The 23,627-nt window shown below is 36.3% G+C and overlaps 1 protein-coding gene across 11 annotated transcripts in view; it reads right to left on the bottom strand.

The window, feature by feature from the left end:
• CHL1 (cell adhesion molecule L1 like) overlaps positions 1-23,627 on the bottom strand; it is a 209,574-nt gene that overhangs the window by 49,228 nt on the left and 136,719 nt on the right. For 10 of the 11 annotated variants that reach the window (XM_004033505.5, XM_031009568.3, XM_055380962.2 and 7 more), the window contains 6 exons: positions 16,638-16,760; positions 15,473-15,643; positions 14,531-14,578; positions 12,849-12,969; positions 8,037-8,221; positions 2,878-3,009 (listed from right to left, as the gene is read on the bottom strand). In XM_004033505.5, the coding sequence (XP_004033553.1) occupies positions 2,878-3,009; positions 8,037-8,221; positions 12,849-12,969; positions 14,531-14,578; positions 15,473-15,643; positions 16,638-16,760 (780 nt within the window). The remainder of the gene's footprint in view (positions 1-2,877; positions 3,010-8,036; positions 8,222-12,848; positions 12,970-14,530; positions 14,579-15,472; positions 15,644-16,637; positions 16,761-23,627) is intronic. The other variant, XM_055380961.2, reaches the window with a different exon arrangement.

The raw sequence follows: 23,627 nt of genomic DNA, 5'->3' as shown, positions 1-23,627 counted from the left end.
AAAGCCAAGTCTTTATAAAACACACTAGTCCTGACGTACTTCAGAAATTCTTTCTCAGTTTTGTCTTTGGTCAACCCTGTGAGAAATCATGCAATAAAGTGGACGAAACTTCAGCTCTGGAGTTAATCCTTCCTGGGTTTAGTTCCTGGTTTTAAATGTACCTGGGTTGCATTCTCCAGTGAGTAATGTAACCTCTCTGAGCCTCAGTTGCCAATGGAGAATAATAGAATCTATTTTTCAAGCTGCTACGAGGTTCAGAAATATCATATGCAAAGCATGTGAAAAGGGTTAGGCCGATAATCAATAATAGCAATCATTTTGATTTAATTTTGAAATAACATGGGGAAAGGATATATAACCTCTAAAACTAAAATAAGCTTAAAGAGATTTCAAATCCTTTAGCCAACACTCTGTCATCAAATATCCCAACCTATAAAAGTTTATGACCTGTTTTCATGGCAACAAGGAGAGCCACGGCCAAAAGCTGTGAACAGAACACAGAGCTTGGATTCCAGTGACCTGGCTTTGGTTTGAAGTCTACCGTTATTCAGCTGTGTGGTCTTGCATAAGTTTATTTTCAGCCTTGACCTCCTCATCCATTAACAAACCTATTGGCTCAATTTCAAAATAAATCCGGAAGCCAACCGTGACTGCCACCAATCTAGCCCTGAGCGCAGAGCCTCTCAGACGGCCTCCTACCTAGCATCAGTCACACAGTCCATTCTCCATTCAAAGGCCAGGAAAATACCTTGTAAAAATGTAAATTAGATTGTGTCACTCTTCTGCTTAAAATTCTCCAAGAGCTGCCTAGTGTAATCTCAAAATCCCAAGGCCCTACTTCAATGTTCATCTTTACCTGAGCTCTGGCCCCTTCCCCTGCTGGAGGATCTGGTGGCCTAGGGCTGCCCCTTGCACTCCCTCAGCTTCAGTCACACTCACCTCTTTTCTCCTCCTCAACACACCTCTCCACTGAGACAGCACTTTCCCTGCTATTTAGATGGCTGACTTCCTCACTTCCTTCCCATCTCTACTCAAAGGTAAATTACCACAGGTGTCTTACTATTATGGTCTTAAAATAAGATTGCAACTCTGGGTCCTGAACCTCTTTCAGGCACTGCCCTTACCCAGCTATTTTCTGCTTTAGCACACCATAGTACACACTTATGTGTTATTTGTCTAATGGCAGGAGAGCAAGGAATCCATCCATTTTATTCACTGTGGTATCTCAAGCATGAACTCCAATGCCGGGAACATAGAAAGTACCCCATAAATATTATTGAATGAACGAATCAGTTAAATATGAATAATAGCACCTCCTTTATAAAGTTCTTTTGAGGATTCTAAGTAATTTATGAACGTCTTTTGTAAACAGCCAAATACCATCCAAATATAATATTTTATGATTTTGTGTTCCTGAGAATCTGCGTTCCTTACTTTTGTAACCTGAACATTCATTATAAACAAAAGTTGCTTTCATTTCCCTTCGTCTACCCAAAACCTCATTATTATTTTTCATTTTTTATTCTGTTCCCTAAAGAGATGAAGAGAAAAATCCCAAATCTGAAGATAGTAATAATGAGGACTAAGGTTTCCTGAGTGTCTGTTATGGGAAAACAATACCAACCAACCATACCTTACGGGGTGCTGTTTTTGTGGCAGTCCCCGTGCTAAGCATTCTCTGCATGTTTCCTTTAATCCACAAAACAACCCTGTGAGTCAGTGTTATTTTTATCCCAATTTACTGATGAAGAAACGGGTTTGAAGAGCGTCAGTGATACTCCCCGTCACGCAGCTAGTAAGTGGTAGAGCCAGTATAAGCCATCACAGTGCTCTACAGATGAATCACTGCCCTAGGCAGCTGGCTACATTTTTTTTCATTCAATCACAACCAACCGCCACTACCTCCGTTTTGCAGTTTGAAAAACGTAAGCTTGGGGAGATTCAGAAAACACCTCAGGAGGAAACAGCTGGCAAGGTGCACATCCTAGATGGGACCCGGGGTCTGTTATCCACCAAGTGGCTCACCCTTGACTTCTGCAGGCCCCAGAGCAAAAGGACAAATGGAAGCCACTATTGTACCTGCTCTTAATTAAGCAATTGACACGTAAAAATATGTTCTATCCTTCTTCCTGAACAAGGACATCCAAAATAATCTGAGCTGTAGGTTCCAGTGGAAGATTTGGGGACTCCTTGGAGCTCTATGCTGAGCATGGTGAAATGGGGAGAATTGGCCCTCAGTGCTGGGCCATTCCTGTCTTTCCCCGCCCAGCCCATTTGGAGTGGGCTCAGGGTGGACCGGGCATGGGGATTTTCAGGTCTTTGTGCTTGAGGTTGATAGCAAATAGGCAGTAATGGGACCATGTTCAGACTTGGGATGCCTCCTTTTCCCTGAGGATGCTTTCAAATCATGGAGACAAGCAGGACCAGAGGGTGACCAGAGCAAGTCCCTTAAAAGGGCAGAGCCCAGGACAGGTGTTGCTGTTGCCTGAGCCTAAGGGAGGTCCTGACTTTGAACCTGTGCCCTCAGCTGCTAGGCTCCTGTTCTGTTTCTTCTCAGGGAGAGGAACAATAATTGGCTTTTTTCCTTGGATGCATCCTCTTTCTCATTCAATTTTCTTTTTAAAAATTAAAAATCTTTATTCTTATATATAATTTATAAGAGGGCACAGGCAGTATAAATATTATTTATGGCTCTTCCATGAATATCAAGTCTTAACAACCAAATTGCTTAGAAATAAGCAATCTCTGATTTGCTGGTTGTATCTGTCCTGCTAATCCAACCACATACCAACTTCATTTTACACACATGTCTGACCGTCATTAATCCCGTCAAACCAGGGCCTTCAGCACTGCATTCCCATCGGTTTTTAAACTTACTGTCAACTGGGGAGCCATTGACTCTCCACTTGATTGTGGGTTGAGGTTCTCCTTCAGCCTCACATAACAAGATGCCATTGCTTCCGGTGCTATACACAGCACTCTGAGGCTTCTTTGTCCAGCGAGGGGGCTCTGGATGTAAAGTGAAGAGCTCATGAGAGATGTTATCTATGTCAAAAAGTCCAAAAATGTTAAGGCCTGTATTTCTACTTTGCACCAGCAGAGGGCAGACACCACAAAGGGTTTCATAGTAGCTCTTTTTGGTAAACTTGCTCTGCGAAGCAAGGTGGGAGCTGCTTTTGTGTTGTATGGTGTGTGTGTGTGTGTGCGCGCGTGCACGTGTGTGTTTGTGTTTAATTTGGACTCAACATGTATCATACATCAACATACTGAAAATAGTTATATACAACCACTTTATTTAGCTATACAAGTAGCTACCCCACTAGGAAAAAATGAGGGAAGAATAAGCAGATGGTGAGTTTATTTAGAGCTGACTACAGGTTATTTTCAAGCTGCAGCATGGCATCTAAAAAAGGTGGATACACAAGAATTATATTTTAAGAATTTTAAAAATAAAACTAATTAAAATATTTAATGCTTATTGTGAATATTTCTTAATTAGTGATCTTATAGCATTTATACATATAATCAATTTGAAAAATATTATTTCCTAGAGATTTTTTTGTAAGAGGGGAGAGAGAGAAGCCCAAAAGCAGTGTTTAGCTTTCTGCCGTCAAAACAATGCAGCAAAATGTACCTTAAAATTACCTGTATCTTTCTATGCCCTAATGCTCCAGTATAACAATACTACAAAGTATGTCAGAAATAGATGACGCATTTTACTGGATTTCCATGTTTTTATAACTCTATGTTTTATAACTTCATGAATATTGCTATGTCAGGGGTAAATAAAAGGTTTAGATTAAAGTGTTGATGGTTTGGATAATTTGATTTCAGAGAAAATTGCACAAAACCTGCAGGTAGCAACTCCCATCAAGTGTAGTTTGGTTATATCCCCAAAGATATTTTAGATTTCCATTTTTAGCTAAAAAGGAAAGTCTTCAAAGATATATGTATGTATACAATGAAAAAATATCATTAATATTTTTCTAAGTGAAGGAAGAAAAAGAGGATTATGTAAAAAGGAAAGAACTGTAAGTTCACCAGAAGAAACAAAAGTACACAACTAGCCTTGGCAAGTTCAAGTCCAAGTGAGATAAGTGCCTTTGTAATTACTCCACAGGGTGTGGACTTAATTGTTAAATTCCAAGTTAAATATCTGTATTCATAAGCTGTACTACCTGTAAATGTTTAGTCACTTGGTTTAAAATACACTAGTCCAAATTATAAACTGCAATCATTTTCTGAGGTGAAAGTTTATTTTTGTCTATTTTGCATTTTTTTAATGATATCCTTACTTTTTTTCTGGTTATTTTAATACAACCAATATAAAACTAAATATCTGTAAGTTACAGAAAAATATTCCATGAACATGAACATTATGGCATATCATATTTATAGTAGAAAATTACAACTATTGCTTTCAACGTATGCAGAAATAAAGAAAATCAAGCAATGATGATATTTCTGTAAATCTTCATGAATAATTACTATTGCCATTACGATATTTACTATTAGGACTATTAGCAATATTGGTATTACTGAAAGAGGTCCCAAATTATCACGTCATCCAATCCTTTCATCTTACAGACAGAGGGCTGAGCTTTGGAGAAGTTGCCTAACTTGCCCAGGCCCACCAGCAAAGGAAGCTCCAGTTCCTGCTCTTGCCATTCCATAGATAAATACACAGCAATTATGGATGAGCAGCGTTAAGACTCTGAAGTCATGTGATTTTTGTTTCTAATTTAGTGTTATCTTATGAGCATTCACTAGGCTTCCTCACTATACTTTACCTTAACCCTTCTTTATAAGCTTTCTTTATAATTGCTTGAACATTTACTTTAATGCTTTTCATCCATTTCTCCTATAGAAGTAAGCTGGTCCTGAATCATGTAATATTGAGAGAGACTTGAGTCAAGCTTGTTCTGCTCAGAAACAGCTGCTTCTTGAGCCTTAAAACCAAAAATTCTGAGGAAAAATACCATCCTTATAGAAACCCATTCTTTTATCTATTATCCTAAGACATATGGTAACAGATGAAAATTGCTTGTGTTGAAACTTTATGCATTTTCTCATAATTGTAAATACAAAAATAAGATGATAAATATTTCTCGTGTTGCTGGAAACAGATGCAAATGTCTGAACATTGGGACTATATATCAAGCAAGCTAAACAGAGATGTTTATCACTAGGAAAAAAACAAAATAAAATAAACTTGGTACCTATAGAACATACAACACTGGTTATTTTTAGTAAAACTGTTTCTTCACAGGTTCTTATTAAAATCTATATTTTAATAAATCAAAAATTGTTAGGTTCAACAAAAATTGGATTTAATTGAAACATTTTAGAAATAGATTTGTTATTTGAAAACAAGGATTTCTCAAGTATATTAATGACTGAGTTGCATTTGATTTTATGACAACCTTTGAAAATGCAAAAACATTTTGGATTATACTATGGCTCTATAATTATACATAAATGCTTTCCTATTTCACTTACTAAAATTCAAAGGCTTTAAATAATTCAAAAGTTGACAACATAAAAATTATTGGTGGGAGCTTATTTTTAAATAATCTATTGAAATGTGATTGTGATTATATTTTGATTTCTGGATGTAGACTGTTTTAGATGTCACTATAATATATCTCTTCTTATTGAATGTGTAATTAATCAAATCTTAGATATTTAGAATATACAGTTGTACCTAGTCAAGACATCCTGGCTGCTTTTGCTCATACATATTATAGGATTTGAAGTGCAGTCTGATTTTATATTTAGGATGTTGCAACCTAAATTACAAGCTCATAGGATTTGATTATGTTTGGTAATAGGAAAGACATTGCACATACAGAAAGAATCCAATCCAATCCATGATTTTACTTAAGCACAATCGGTGTTTTCAGAATGGAGTAGATTTTCAAAATATATAATAGCATTGCTATTTTCTCACATGGCAAATCCTTATTATTTAATTTGGGCTTCTAAAAAAGAGACAAAAAAGGAAAAGGAGAGGGTGCAGGAAGGCAGAAAAAATTGAATAAACATGAGCTCATCCATCCAGATGATTAACAAAGTTTTTAGTTATTACCTCCACACTTTAGAAAAAAAAAGTAAAGACTTCTTAAGCTCAATTTGTTTTTCATGTGCATAGGTAAAGAGAAACTCCAAAAACATACAACTGAAGGTACATTTAATAGTTTCTTACTAAAGAGAGAGGATTAAAAGTTCTTCATAAAAACATCATTTACATCTCAATAGTGCTAATAGCTGTTTTATGAGTAGTGAGAACAATTTGTTCAGGAAATCTATATTCCTTTGGAGTCCTATAGTCAACATTTTAAATTGCATAATTAATTTTACATCTTTGATTTCTTTTTTTGCAACCCTTGCAATTCTTTTGAAAGGTTTGGTTTTATAGTCAAGAAAACTGTGGCCAGATTGTTAAAATATTCAGCTACCATAGCTATGTTTCAGCCATCTGGAAGGGTTTCTAATAGTCAGCAACTTGGAGGAGAATCTAACAATTAGATATGTCTGGTTCGTGGGTGTGTGTGTGCCAGGGAGGGGAGGAGGGGGTTACAGAAAAATACCCCTGTTGCATGATGTAGCCAAATTATATAGAAACATCAAATGATGACTAAAAATATACATAACATAAATCTTTCAAACTCTTCTTCCTTGAATTTCTTTGTGAATAATTTAATGTCAAAGGAATATATCACTGTTTGGCAGATGTTGACGTTAATGCATATCTATATAAGTTTTGCTTTTGTCAAGTCAAAGAAAATAAAATTCTCAACTTTGGTTTTCTATTCTTCCTACCTTAAATAATAATATGCATTATGGAGAAGGCTTGGAAATACAGTGTTATTCCAAACAGGGGTATGACTAAATCGACTATGTTAACATTTACTTGGGAGGAGAATTTGTGTCTGAGTCCTTTTTTTTTTCCATTAATTTAAACAACAGGCCATTACTTAGGTGTTCCTTGTGCAAACTAAAGTTTTAAGAGGTGAACTTTACTGGAATATTAATGGGTGCCCTAGAGCACTAGTTCACTAAATTATAGTCTAAAAAGAATAATTCCTTTCAGTAGTTAATCTTACACTGCACTAAATAAGTACAAATGCAGTCACCATTCCATTATTTGATCAATACAGTCAACTAAATTGTAGATAGAAAGCCTCAGTGTGATTGGATCCACACAAAATAGTCTGTGTCAATCACATTCAGAGGACTAGACAAACTTCACATCAGCCAGTCACAGCACTAATAACTACATTCCACATTTAAACGGTATCATCTTTGCCTACTTATTCCTATAAATGTAACTAATACCAATAAAACCTTGATTGATCAAAATCTCTGAATTTACAGAGAGAAGATGACTTCAATATAATGTTTTTGCACTTTTTGAGAGAATTAATATTATAGCATACAGTCTATTCTTTTTTGCCTGTAAGTAACATATTGAATTTATCATGTGAACCCAAGGTATGGATTACAAAAGTGTTATATGCAGGAAAGAGCTAACACAACAATTTGCCTGCCTCTTTCACTTCTTTGGTGAAGAGCCTGAGGTACAGAGAGTGAAATAAATGGCAAAGGGCACAGCAAGTTAATTGCAGGATTAGGAAGCAAAATCCAAGCTTTCTTCCAGGCTCATTTTAATACTTTCTTTCATCATAATCCTTACTGCTGTTTTTATGATTTAATATTATGAAATGTATATGTGTATTACAATAAAAATAATTTAGGAGACTAGCTTTAATGACTATTTGAATAAATCATGTAAACTGTCTGTGTTTCATCCCTAACATGAGATCTTTTCTTGTCATTTGTCCCTTCTATGTCATTTTGAGGCATCAATGACAAACCTGCTTAATTGAAGTATAATATAATTCAATGCCCGCACTACAATTAAAAGTTGAAACTGCTGACCTGTTTTAACATGTATGATTTAGAAGCAAGGCCTACTACATGCATAAAGTTACGTTTTTGAAAAGCAGAGAAATAGACCAACATGGGAAAGGTACCTTCTACTATAACATGAAAATCGTGAGTGGCTGTTCCCAAGAAATTGCTGGCTGTGCAGCGATAATTTCCTTTGTCCTGGTAGGAGACATTCTCTATCTTCAAAGTCTTGCCATAATTTTCTTTTGTTTCTCTCCCCTTTGGTAAGTCACCACCAATTTTGTTCCAATCAACCTGTGGAGTTGGCCTGCAACAAATAATTAAATAAATAAACATTTTTTTAAAAGCGGAAAGTAAAATACAAAGAAAACCTTAGGACATATCCTTTATCAAGTTGCTTTTACATATGTGTTCATATTCCACTGAACCACATCATCCTTACCAGTGGACAGACACACCCTCCACCAACAATAGTGAACACTGGTGTTGAAGCAAGTCTCTTTCACTGGAAGTTCCTCCAGTGGTCTGTCTCCTTGGAAATCTTCTCTCTCCTCTATTACAACGGCTAACTACATGTAAGTGCTGACTAGGTGTGGCTGAGTGAAGGATAAATAGCTGGAGCTCATTGAAATAATATTACCAAGATATTTTCCAAGTGTGAAAATCTCCCTGTGGGTGGTTTGGGGCAGCCAGTGATAACAGCCCTATTCCCTGTTTGCGTAAAACACAGTAAAGTGGGACCTCACAGTCAGCAGAGAGAAGTTTCCCTTTTAATCCTATGATGCTGATCATGGAGAATGGGGCTCCTGCGTGAAAGCTGGACATGTTGATTAGACCCATGAACAGCCTGTTCCAGGGCAAGCTGGAATCTGTAGCACAGATACTGCCACCTGGAGCACGTTCTCACCCTTGTGGGAGCAGCAGAGGAAAGGAGGAATGAACCAAATCTTCCCTTGCTTAGCGCTTTCAAAAGATTAGCTCACCCAGTCAAAACAAACAGGAAAGTAAAGACAAAACAAAACCAGCATGATAACTTGTTACACACCAGCATGATAACTTTCCCCACCTTAGTAAGGAGGAAAAAAGGACTGGGGAGTCAAGGCAGCTACATTAAGAAAAATCCCTTCTCATGAAAACCAGACAAGTGCAGAAGTCTTGCCTTCTGTGACTCATTTGATTTAAAAATTATGTGGAAAGCATAAAGGGTTGATTCTAGATAAAGGATGACTGTCTCTTTCTCTTGCCCAGTCCGGCTCTATAAGTGAGTAGAAGAAACAACTTTGCTAATTTTATTGATGCAACACTTTTCCTCTCCATATTTCTTCTTGTTATTGATAGCTGTAGGTTATTTGGTACATTCTAAAGATGGGCATTATTGTGATCATTTAACAGTAAGGAGTCTGAAGCTCCAATAAATTAATTTCTTAAGGTCACTGGAGCAATAAATGATATACCCCAACTTATATTTGTCTACTCTAAACTTGTTCCTTTCTTATCAGTGTGTTCTATTATTTTGTGCTTTTCAACCTATGTCCTTCCTAACTGTATAGTCTTAGAATATATGCTTCCTGTCAAATTGCCCATTAGTTACTGTGTAATAATTGAGCAATTCCTTCAAATCGTGTGGTCAATATTCTCAAATTATTTGTATTGATAGTTTGTGGTTAAAATAATTCAGTTATTTATGCAAAAAAAAAATTGGAGGTAAAGATGAAGGCTCTTTAATCTCTATATATCTACTCTTTTCCTTCTTCCTTCAAGGCTCAAATACTAACGTGCTATGCAGCCTGGAATAATAATCTTATATTTTACCAGGCTAAGAGCACATGGCACGCTTGTGTAGGAAATGGTAGTGATGCCTGGGCAGACAGCTGTGAGAGTATATTAGCTGTTGGCTTTCTGAGCACACCAAAGAGGATGCATAGCTCAAGTCTCCTAACTGCTGGCTTTTCACTCCATCTGTCAAAATGACAATTTGCCAAGTTATAGGCTGCTCTGGAACTCAGTTCCCCTAAAACAGGATTTTTTCATGAGTCCATCCTTTAATAGAGCAAGTAACTCACTTTCAGCAAGATCTCCCGGACTCCCTAGCCTTTGGGTCTTTGAAAACTAGTCTAATTTTCTAATACCATTTACTTGAAAGAATAAAGTAAAATAATGATCTAAAGTATTATGTGAAAATGAGATATAATTTAATCTCAGGATAGGTCTATACCATGGCAAAAATTTTCAGCTCTATTCTTGCCAATTTTTTTATACCTCCTGCCTTTTTTTTTTTAGTTTAAATAACATTTACTAACAGCATTTAAGCAATGTGTTTTGAGGGAAAATATATTGCTTAATACCTTTTTGCACACAAAATACACTACCTCATAATCTCAATTTTTTTCAGGCCCTTGTCTGGCCAACTTTTATTTGTATATTTCTCTATTTATAAAGTAGTATCTTGTGAAAGAATTATACCTACTTTAAACCCATGAATTTACAAAACAGAAAAAAAACTATTTGAGCAGTGCACATGAGTCCATCTATGGCCATTTTATAAGTTTTCCCTCAAAACACATTTGTTCAGATACTGTTGGTAAATGTCCCTTAAATCTAAAACAAAAGGAAATGAAAAACATTTGCAAGAATATAGCTGGAAATTCTTGCCAAGATATAGACCTATCTTGAGATAAATTATATCTCATGTTTACCTGACACTTATAGATAATCATTTTACTTTATTCTTTCAAGTAAAATGTATTAGATAATTAGACTAGTTTTCAAAGACCCAAATATAGTGCTTGACACAAAATGATAGTACAATACTTTAATTATAATTATTTTTGTTACTATAGGAGGTTAATGGCTTGAAAACCTCTTAGAAAAAGTTTTTTAAAGGACTCAAAAAACTTTTTAAAAATGTATCATCTTCTGAGAGACGACCCAGATCAGACAGGATTACCCAACACAAAATCAGTATGAGTAAGAAGAAACTACTTCAGGTGAAAATTCTTAGGACAGCGCATCAAGAATTTTCATGTCCTCACAACAACATGTATTTTCATCCACTCTGTTTTTATATATTCCTTCATGACTCTTCATTTTCTAAAAAGCACATGAGAGCATTTCATTATTTTGAAGACATTCTGCGCAGTTGCTAGTCAATCCAAGAGGTAAGTGAAGGCATTTGTGGGAAATAAGAAAAAAGAATTACAGAAAGGATCACCCTGCCCAACTCAATATAGTGATGAACTCTGCAAGAATTTAATTTCTACCACTGTAAACATGTACAAATACAAGCAGTAGAGCAGGTTGCTGCCATCATGATTCAAACTCAACATGAGACTTTCCTCTTCTAAAATAATACACAGACCAAACATTCCAAACAGAGTCTGTGTCATAGTACTTCTAACTGATTTATGTAAATACACATTGGGAGTTGAAGACAGACAAGCAACTTTGATATTTTTGGTGGTTGGAAAGAGAAATTTACAAAGCTTAGGGGCTGTAAAACCAATAAAATCTGCTCCATTTCTAAACCAGTCGTTCAGAATGTACTCTAAATTATGAATGAATATGATTTTTTGAATTTCAAATCCTAGTCCACTAACTAGAGTCCCCAAAGCCCTTAGCTTACGAACAGATTATATTTCAAATGAGTAAACCCAGGTGCTAGGAAGCTGGAATGCATTTTCCCAAGGTATCCTCAATGGTAGGGAAGGACCGTAAGTTCAGAAGGATAGTGGTAAAAATAGGAGACCCTGTATGATTAAATATGAAATAAGATGGTCCCTGTTTACATGTACTTAACAGTAGTTAATAAATGGAACAATTTTAAGAGGTGACCAAGTGAGGTCCTTTAGGGTTTTCTTGGAGGATTTAAAAAGGTGCATTGTGGGCTGGGCCCGGTGGCTCATGCCTATAATCCCAGCATTTTGGGAGGCCAACTCAGGTGGATCACAAGGTCCGGAGAGCGAGACCTTCCTGGCTAACATGTTGAAACCCTGTCTCTACTAAAAATACAAAAAACTGGCCGGGTGTGGTGGCACACACCTGTAGTTTGAGCTACTCAGGAGGCTGAGGCAGGAGAATCGCTTGAACCCAGGAGGCAGAGGTTGCAATGAGCTGAGATTGCACCTCTGCACTCCAGCATGGGTGACAGAGTGAGACCCTGTCTCAAAAAAATAAATAAATGAATAAATAAATAAATAAATAAATGGATTGCTTTTTCAGGTGTAAAGAAAGTTCACTTAATTAGATTTTGATGTAAAACTCTCTTAAATTACATGGTCTGGACCTCCATGTGTGCAAAGGGCAGCAGGGTAAAAATAGATAAATAGGGCTCCTTGGAACCTGCAAAGGAGCAGATTTAGTAAGTAACATAGCAAACAGGAGTGGGGCAAGATAGTACAGCATAGAGAGAAAACTCAGCACCAAAAGTGAGGGGCTGACTACCAACAACCTCAGCCTTCTTAAACTTAACTAAGGAGAATGTTGTCATCATCCCCTCCATCCACAATATCATAAATTGACAGAGAGATCTAATTTTATGAGCCTGTTACTGCCTGAAGTCTGTAGAGTGAAGTACAAATTACTTCCTCTAGAGATATAATGACAGAATTTATTTTTACCATTTATTTTATTTTATTAATTTTAATTTAATTTAATTTTAGATGAGGTCTTGCTCTGTCATCCAGGTTTTAGCGCAATGGCATTATCATAGCTCACTGCAGCCTCAAACTCCTGGGCTCAAGCAATCTTCCTGCTTCAGCCTCTTAAGTACCTGGGATAACAGTCCTGAGCAGAATATCTGTAGTGCCCGGCAGAATTTAATTTTTTTAAGGAAATAATTTTAAAATATCTTTGCAAGCACAGTCTTAATGTGCTTGACGTCTTATTCTTTACAGAACTGGATGGACAAAGTCATGAGTGAGAGTCAGGTTACTCACAAGCCTTCAGCAAAACACTCAAGCAGCAAGATTTCCCCTTTGAGGATGGTAATTGAAGACTCACTGCCACTCTCAGTGGGAGGCAACAGCAGCTTGGGTTTTCTTTGCTTGATGGAATTTGCTACAAAATAGAAAAGAAAAGTCAGAATTTTTTCAAATTAATATACATAAAATTCTGTGACACCACATCTTTCTTAAAACAAAAAATCCAATACACATGAGTGTGTGTGTGTGTGTGTGTGTGTGTTCTATACACATTTCACATATTTCCATTTAAATAGACTCCTCTTCTCTCCTACCATGAAGCATGGGTTGTGCCTCATATGTTTTTACTGAGCGTAGCACTGCAAAATTTTATAAATATTATTATTTATACCATATCTGCTAACTCAGAAGGTCAAACAGAAGTCCTTAATTGAAAATCTGTGATTTTATATTCTATACTTCAATCATGTCATGTGCAATGACTTTATGTTTGTGTTTTTATTTAATTTAAATTGCCTAAGAATTTAATGAGGTTTCTGCTAAAAACAGCTTCCTTACTCCTGCACTCAGAAATTCTCACTGAGGAAGGCTGTGGTAGACACTAGGCATCTATGAATTTATCGAGCTCTTTCGGCAACTCTACCTGTAGTCTCAGCTCCTTAAAGAAAAACACAGTTTTAGGAAATGACTGGTAAGCATCCTCACTACCTGCATATTGAAATGTCCCATTTCTTATTTTCTTAAGAATATTTTTCAAGTACAATGGCAAATTAGAAGGCTTCCATCTTCAAAGGGACTTAAGCAGTAGACAGTCTTCTATACTTCGTGTTTATTTTTTGAAAAATAATTGTTGAATATGTACTATGTGCAGTGATTTTTCATTGAGTGCTGTGAAAATACAGCACTATATATGTTTGAGTTATTAATCTCAAAGGAAATGATGTTGGGGATGAATCAGTCCACCTTAAAACTGACGGTTCTTCAAAAGGAGGTTACATCCTCCTCCACTGAACTTGCAAGTATATAAGGTATCTAAGTTATCACTGGCCCACATTTTATAGAGAATATTTGCTGCAATTAGGTAACTGACTCTTCTCATTATAGAGAACTAGCCTGCTATACAACTCAGATTTACTCAGGCATTTTCCATAGAACACCAGTTCTGATAGATGTTCTATGGGGGAAAGAATTAAATAAAAAGATCACATAGACACATGAGCTTGAAAAATGCTACAAACTGTTTTTTTCTCAGAAAGTCACAATGTACAGTTGCATGTCAAATATTTCAAGAAGTCTTGCAAGAAAAAAATCCACTTAACTTTCTTAAACGCAGTGTTTTCTCTACGTCTTTTGACACTTAACCATTTCTTTTCTTTCTGCAAAAGTATCAACCTTACGTACCATAAGAGATGTTTTGGGAGACCCAAAATAATTACTCCATTAAATATCTCTATCTGTCTATTCAATGCATTATATATAAGTATTTCATTATATTTATATAGTTATATATTTATAAAAATCACTCCCTTTGCATATATTTAAGAGGGCATGGGGGGCAATAGAACCCTCTAAGTTCAGATGTTTTTCACGATAACAGTATTGTAATAAACTTAAGAGGATATTAAAGAAAAAATTCAAAATCTGAGATGACAATGAGCTATACACAAATGCCAACACTCCACATGGGTTCAACTTACCCTTGGAACCAATTTCTGTGGATGAACTTGAGTCATTAGCATGCTTTACTGAAATAAAAAAACGGAAGAAAAAAACACAAACATAATGGTGGATGCTGATATCAATAAAGAATGAAAAGTCATATTTTTGTCTTAGAAAAATTACAAAATGATGTAGAACCATGCTTCACTAGAACATTGCCTTTGGGAATATAGTTTTACATAGAAAATAATTATAGTGAGTTTAATCTTGAATCCAGGTGGAGAAGATTCAAGTTATAGCTCCATCGAAGAGAACTGAGGCTACTAGAAGAATGTTATAGTGAAGCCCTGGCATGGCATATCTACACATAAAAATGAAAAAATCATGGACCAAATTAAACAATGAAATGGTAATGCCAACTTTCAACTATACCAGGGCCAATTATTCAGTCAGCAAACTGTTGGGGATTATTTCTTCCCTTTGAATCTCACGGTTCCTCCTCCCTCTAATTACTTTTCCCATTTGGGAACCCAGGCTGGCATCCGCAGAATCAAGTTGGGAAAGGGGTGATTCAAGTAAGTTTGCCAATTTGGTGATACAAATTTCCGTTTTTTTGCCTCTGTTGTTTTCTCCCCCATTTTCAGTCTATCCAAGATCACAGTGAATCGATGCCCAAGATTTGCTTAGAAAACCCCGGAATTTCATTGTATATTTCATCCACTGAAAATGACAAGATCCTGCAGATGTCAGATGAAATACATTTGTCCTGTGAATTGAGATGTGATTTCCTGGCTGTGAGAGACAGAGCTGCCGTGAATCTGCAGCTGCAGATGTCTATTTCATCTGGAAGAAGTCTCCAGAGTTGAACTGCACAATGGTGCAAAATATCAACCCAGCTTTAAATGGCTTCAGCCAGAAGGAAATTACAGACACATTTGCATTCAGCATACATGATGAAACGATAAATTATGTGGACTTACAACTGTTAACTGTTAGTTTCATTGGCATTTTCTGTACAATAGTCCTTAATCTTGGAAATGCAGCAAAGCAGCAGTAATCATTGCGACTGTCCTTTTCTTCCACGTTTGCGAAGTATAGATCTCCCTTTTGGCTCATGTATACTCTTTCATCTTGTTCGATGTGTTCTAATTCTGAAAAGAGATATCTTGCCATTGAAAAGGGCAATTGTCCCTTATTGTGCTTCATCTTCCTTTTTCATTTTCTTTTACATTATTATTTCATTTGGTTTTTCCTGTTTGCTCTTTAATTCCTCTCAAGTCTGGTCTTACTACAGGAACAATGAGCAAATAGGAAAATAAAACAAAACAAAAACAGCAGCAAAACCCTTGGGAGCATACTTTTACCACTAACCAAAGAAGTCCACTGGTAGACAAACAGTGGTAAACTCTGTTTACCATCTTTGTCTCCACCTCTGCCCTATGAATCTGAATTGGCTTAACTGAAAACTGATCAATGCAGACAAAGACCTAATTAACACTTGTATTTTCTGAGAATCACATTTATTTAAAACATGATTTAAAAAGAAAAAACAAAAAGCTCTCCAAAAGTTTTATCTGTGATATTAATCTCCCTGTTCTGGTTGCAGCCTGGAAGGTTCTAGGGGAACTGATGTCTGGAACAATTGGCTGTACCTAACAGTAGCTTCATTTGCTTTCTTCTCAGTGCTGTACAAATAGCATTTTTCTCTATGGTTCACAACGAGAAAACATGTAGAGATCACTGCTAAGGCATATGCTAGAAGTAGACTTTACAAAGCTAGAATTTCAGATCAGAGTCAGCAAACCTTTTAGAAAATTAAGCAAAAAAGTTAATACTAATTTCTTGGTAGGTGACTGCAATTAGCAGGTAGAGCATTACTAAAATAGAAAGATGAAGCTAGCAACACAAACCCATGCCATCCTCAGCTTTCACATGATCTACATTCCAAAGGTAAGTGCACTGTTTGAAATATAGGAAGTGTTGTCTTCATAGACAAACCTGATCATATTAGTAGCATCTCCTCTTCAAATATGAAAAAATTAAGAGATCTTTATTGTTTATTTTGTCTTTGGATTCATTATGTTATTGATATGATGGATAGAATTAAAATGTCCCCCTTTTTTAATGGAACGGAGCATTACTTACCAATATTCATCCAATAAATGTGTAAAGGTGGGAGGCCTTTGGGAGGATTGCATGGGAGGACAACTGGATCTCCCTCCTCCACTTCAAGAGGGTCAATTTTTTCCTTTGGGAATTTTGGAACACCTGGTGTAAAAAATCATTTTAATGTGTTTTTTAAAATTAACTTTGACTATAACAACAAATATCTTAATACGTTCTTTTTTTTTTTCAAAATTCAGCAATTTAAATAAATTCTATGCTACAGATCCTGGTTCTTACATCTCCCCGGCAGAGATAAATACTATTAAGAAACTGGTGTGCATCTTTACACAACTTTAAAAATATTTCTGCATTTTGAAACCCCAGACAATAATGTTTTTGTTATGTGACAACAATAAGGCAATAACATACTTATGCATATTTCTCTGAGCAGAGATATAAACCCAGAGTCACAGGATTTTCTTGCTTTAGCTTTGATAGATGTGAAATCTTTTTCTCCAAACACTGATTTCACTTTGGGCAGTTACATATTCTCTATCTCTCGCTTTATTGGGAAGGCTTTGAATGTGATTGGCAAATATTCCATTCAGTGCATTAACCACACTAAATAAAAACTTCTCAGCCCATATGGAGAAAATGGTAAGAATGCAATGAAAAGCCAAATTTGACCACTTTAAGTTGCAAAAAGAGCCATCCACATTGAAATTACTCCCAGTAAATAAAAATTTAAATGAAATGGAATTGATGTAGGAAATGAGACTTGTCAATATTTCAACCTATTGTTTCCTCCCCACACTGGAGTCAATTTCTTAAAAGAGCAATGCAGTTATAATCAGAATATAAGTCAGAATTGTGCAGAATTTGAAATCTAACACCAAAGTTTAATATTTTTATGGAAGTATTGATATTTATAAGGATATTCAAAATGTATTCTTCCTGAGCATTACATTGATGTCTTTCAACTTTTGTTGGGGGAATTTGCATTATAGAATTACACAGTCTCTCGTGGAGGAGAAGGATCTTAGGAAGGCAGTTATAACAGTCCCAACTTGATGGAATTCATTAGAAGGTATTTATTTGTATGTTTCATTCTTAAATTATGATTCACAACCGATTTTCATTGTTCTTGGAAATCTAAAGGTTTACTCATTTACTGTAAAATTTCTTCTTGAGAAGCTTTTTTTTTTTATTATACTTTAAGTTTTAGGGTACATGTGCACATTGTGCACGTCCTATATATTTGTCCTATAGCCCCTCAACCCCCATCCATGCCTTTAGAGGTTGAGGGAATTTGCTGACATTTCTCTTATCGATGCACCAGCTGGTTACAGTGAATTGCTTTTTGTCTAAATTCAAGGACCTTTCAAGGCTTAACATTGCAGGGGGCGGTGTGGTTATTACACTGCCTTTGCAATTTCGGAAAGCAGACTTTGGTTCTCTTTATACATTCAGCCATGTGACAGTCCTTCAGTGGATTTCCTCTTGCTCAACTCGTTCTATGAGATTCCTTTTAGAAAGTCTCTGGAAACATTTTTGAAATAGCAACCATCTTTGAATCACATTTTTGCTATAGGTAGCATGAAATTTCCCTCAAAAGTCAGGAAAGTATGTTTAGTATATTCACTAATTAAGAGCTTGTAGATAAAACATCATGCCAGCTATTTGGTAAAGCCTCGGCTTTGATTGACATCAAATGTTATGGAAAACATTTTGCAGAAAGTACACCTTATAGACATAAGGCATAGTAATATACAAAACGTTTGTGTACCCAAATCTCCAAATTGAACCACTTATTTAGTTTTATTCGCTGTAACTTAAGCCCAGTAAACACTGGCATTGAAGTCAGTGGTGCTGTTGGGTAGTTGGTGAATATATCTATACTCAGATACAAGAGGCAGCAGAGGAAATAAAATATGCATTAGAAAATGGAAAGGGCATGTAATCCACTTCAATAACAAGCAAACTATACAGTGCCTAATATGAATACACAGTTCACTGGATAACATCTATTATAAAGTAGTTAATTAATAAGATGTATAAATCCCTAATTGGAGAGCTGCTCCCTGAGAGCGTTCAAAAAAATCTAGCAATTCGAACAGATAGTACTGCCACTGAAGCATTATCATCCTTGCATTAATTAAATCTAGATTATACAATTCTAATTCTGAAAATGTAAATTTGTAATTCAACTGGCTTCTAAGGCACCAACAATAAAAAAGAAAAGAAAATTTATAACTCTACCAAAACTGCTATCACGTGCCATAAATCTTCAGAACAGCTTTTAACTAAATACAAAATGAATATTGGAAAACAGGGATGCATACTTATACATCAATAAATTTAAGGTTTTAGAAGATATATAAATGGCATTAATTTTTCAGGAATTTTTTATGTCTTATCCTTTGACTTTGAAACTATTTAGTGAGTTTGATGGCACGATAAAAAGTGAAAATTTTAACACTCACAGATAAATGTGAACTTTACTATAACACAGCAGCTAACATGAAGTCTACCTCAATTCAGATAAAGAAATGACTCCATTTAAAAATAAATCCAACCAGTGGCATTTACTGTGTTTATCTGGTGACAAACATTAGCATTGCTGAGTTTGGACAACAGTAATATTTTTAAAAGTAAATTAAAAAAATATTTTTTTCTGTAAATGAGGTAATTACACTCCTTTATCTTGCCAATATATTTCACATGGGTACTTCATCAACACCAAAACCAAAAATCACTTAACTTTGTTTCAACAAGACTGGACTTGATCCTGAATGGCCTCTCTGCAAAGGGATCAGAATCAACTTGCACATAACAGTCTAGCTAAGCAGAACTTCAAGAATGTTTGCACTTTGGGAGCCCGAGGCGGGCGGATCACAAGGTCAGGAGATCGAGACCATCCTGGCTAACATGGTGAAACCCAGTCTCTACTAAAAATACCAAAAAAAGGTGCTGGAGAGGATGTGGAGAAATAGGAACACTTTCAAACTGTTGGTGGGACTGTAAACTGGTTCAACCATTGTGGAAGACAGTGCTATTCCTCAGGGATCTAGAACTAGAAATACCATTTGACCCAGCCATCCCATTACTGGGTATATACCCAAAGGATTATAAACCATGCTGCTATAAAGACACATGCACACATAGGTTTATTGTGTCAGTATTCACAATAGTAAAGACCTGGAACCAACCCAAATATCCTGGAACCAACAATGATAGACTGGATTAAGAAAATGTGGCACATATACACCATGGAATACTATGAAGCCATAAAAATGATGAGTTCATGTCCTTTGTAGGGACATGGTTGAAGCTGAAAACCATCATTATCAGCAAACTATCCCAAGGACAAAAAACCAAACATTGCATGTTCTCACTCGTAAGTGGGAATTGAACAATGAGAACACTTGGACATAGGAAGGGGGACATCACACACCAGGGCCTGTTGTGGGGTGGGGGGAGGGGGAGGGATAGCATTGGGAGACATACCTAATGTTAATGATGAGTTAATGGGTGTAGCACACCAACATGGCACATGTATACATATGTAACTAACCTGCACAATGTGCACATGTACCCTAGAACTTAAAGTATAATTTAAAAAAAATACAAAAAAATAGCCGGGCATGGTGGCGGGCGCCTGTAGTCCCAGTTACTCCGGAGGCTGAGGCAGGAGAATGGCGTGAACCCGGGGGGCGGAGCTTGCAGTGAGCCGAGATCCACTGCACTCCAGCCTGGGTGACAGAGCAAGACCCCGCCTCAAAAAAAAAAAAACAAAAGAATGTTTGGAAATCCCATTATAACCAAGTCTAGATGAGATCAATTTCCTTTCTATCTAATGCCACTATTAATCTATTTGCATCAGCAAAGCAAGCATATCACAGCATCTATCTTTTCACTCTTCTCCATTAGGCTTTCACATTTATTATTCAGTGTCATAGACAGATTTCTAGCAACAACTAACACCAAGGGTATAAGTGACATTCAAATATATTCACATCTAGGTTTTTGAAAACTTCCCCAGTTGAAATCCATCATGGAAAAACTTCCCTACAGACAAGCTAGCTGCACAGGAGTCTTATTACCACAACTATCAAGGCACAACCAACCTGCAGATACAAAATTTGCAGGAGCTCTATGACTTCAGATGCTGTCAATGAGTTTTGAAAACTCATCATCCCAATTATTTCAACATAATATACAGAAAAATAGCATCTTCATTCCTGAAATAAAGAAGACTTCTGAAAACAGAATTTATATCTATAGGATATCCTACAGCATAAACTAGGTTCTAGCCCAGGCACTAGAAAACTAACTGGTTACAAAGATTCAGACCAATATCTTTACCTTTTCTGTACCTCATTTTGTTTTCCTTTGGCATCTTAGAATCCTTTGAATTCATCTCTCTAGGCTCCTCAAACACCTCACCAGGGTAGAAGCTTCTTAAGGGTAGAGATATAATAAAACCTAAGCTGTGTAATCCCATCAAGCCAACATGCTTAATAGTGAAGAGTAGTAGTGAAATGGCATCAGGGAAATTTAACTAAATACAATTCATGCTAACTAACCACTTTGATGAAAAAAACAAAAACTGAAAAACACTGGCATCTTAACCGCTACCATGTTATGCAACACTACAGATTCTCTGGCACTCTAGGAACAAAATAGAAGGTTTCCTTCTATTTTCCTATTTCTAGATGATACTGTAATCTAGTATCAAGGTATTTTCAACAAAGAAGTACGATGCCTTTTTGCTCATCTGTAGCATGTGTTACCTGAGTCTCAAAGTATAGACAACACTGTAGCATCAGATTATCCATAAACACTGAAGTCAGCTGCTTGGGCCTGCGTCCTGGCTTCTCTTCCTATGTGATCTTTGAATCTGCTACTTAATATGTTTCAGTGTCCTCATTCATAAGCGGGAAATGTAATAACACCTAACTCATTTGATTTATGTTGAAATTTAAATATTTCACATGAATCGGTTAAAATAGGACCAAGCACTTAAAAATTATTCAATACATGTTGGCTACTCCTCAAATATCTTCACTTTGCATGGTACAGCCAAACGCATAGAGACAAGGTGGGCCAGAGGGACAGGGAATTTTCTTCTGCTGCTCCTGATTTTCTCCGTAGCCTGCATCTTAACAACTTCTGTGACTTTGTGCAATTATTTGAATTAACATTTTCAGAGGAGACAGAAGGACGGAAGGAAGAAAATCCTGTTCATTTGTTCATTTCATGTAGAACATATGATTTGTTTATTGAATTATTTCCCCTTTTTCCATCATTGGACGAGTCTTCCTATACCAAAAAAGCTTTATCTATTTTGACTTGGCACTCCGTTTACAGGACTGGCCTGGTGAGCTTTCAAGTGCTGTACATTTCACTTAAATATGCTTGGCAAATTGCTCACAGTCTGCCATCGTTGTCACAACTGCATGCTACTGAGTGCACATACTTTATCACCTCTAACAACTCCAGTTTCCTTTGGTAAAGAGATTTAATTGATTCCCATTTCCTGCAGAGTACCCCATTAATCCACTTAGGACTACAGAGAAATAACACTGGCTTTCAGTCCGTGAGCTCATAATGAATTAATGCTAAGGAAGGACACCCAATTCAGCCCATTTCATTCCAGGCATTCACATACTTTGGTGAATCAGAGTAAAATCCTCGAACTTAATTAAAGCTTTAGAATTCAAAGTTGCACCCTTAATTGAACAAATTGATCTGTTTTTGTTGATTTGCACTTAGGAGAATTTAGCATAGGCTACAACATCCAGGTTTCCTACACTCCCCCTCCAAAATCAGGGTGGTAAAAAGCCAGGGTTTATCTTAAGGAAATTGTCCTGAGGAATCTGAGGAAGTTATGTTAACACAAATGTAGAAACCTAGTGCATGAATATTTCTAATTAGTTTTCATTAAGTTATTATATAGAAAATTTCATCTTTGTCAGCCATTTCGTAGACTATTTTAATAGCATGTGCAAATTGCAGTGTTACTTTTATTCATTCTTTTATTTTTCAGCCTATCAACCAATAAATCAATGAAATAAATATAATACACATTCTTGTGACATCTACAAGGCAATGCAGAACAGGAAGGATATGACAGTCTGTCTGATATTTTTTCTCATTCTTAAGGATCCTAATTAATACATATGACAATTGATAGACTGTCTCAAACAGTAGACAACTAAATGCTTTAATAACCCCAGAGAATTTGCAGTATCACTATTTATAATAGCCAAAAGTGGAAATAATTCAAATGTTCATCAACTGGTGGATGGATTAACAGGAAACGATATCCACGCCGTGAAATACTCTTCAGCAATATAGAGGAACAAACTACTGATACATGCTACTACATGGATGAACCTCCAAAACATGCTAAGTGAAAGAAGACATATGAAAAAGACCATATACATGATTCCATTTATATGAAATGTCCAGAAAAGTACGTTTAAAGAGGCAGAAAATTAATTGGTGGTTGCCTAAGGCCTGGAGATGGGAACAGAGAGTGACTGCAAATGGGCACAAGAAATCTTTTTGTGGTGATGGAAATGTTTTAATACTAGATTATAATGATACTTCACTAAAAAAATTACTAAAAAAGTCATTGGTGGGGCATAGTGTCATGTGCCAATAATCCCAGCTATTCAGGAAGCTGAAGCAGGAGGATCGCCTGAGCCCAGGAGTTTAAGACCAGTGTGGGCAACACAGCAAAACCCCATCTCTAAGATAAATAAATAAATAACGTATAAAAACTATTAATTATACACTTAAAACAAGTAAAATTTATGATATGTAAATTATACTTCAAAAAAGATGTTTATAGGTGAGCATGGTGGTACATGCCTGTAGTCCCAGCTACTGGGGAGGCTTAGGTGGAAGGATTGCTAGAGCCCAGGAGGATGAGGCTGCAGTGAGCCATGTTTGTACCACTGCACTCTAGCCTGGGCAACAGAGCAAGATCCTGTCTCAAAACGAAAACAAACAAACAAACAA

This window comes from Gorilla gorilla, chromosome 2 (genome assembly GCF_029281585.2).
Source record: "Gorilla gorilla gorilla isolate KB3781 chromosome 2, NHGRI_mGorGor1-v2.1_pri, whole genome shotgun sequence".
Taxonomy (NCBI): domain Eukaryota; kingdom Metazoa; phylum Chordata; class Mammalia; order Primates; family Hominidae; genus Gorilla; species Gorilla gorilla.
Note: the sequence above shows the minus strand (reverse complement) of the source record. Positions and strands in the feature narration are given on the sequence as shown.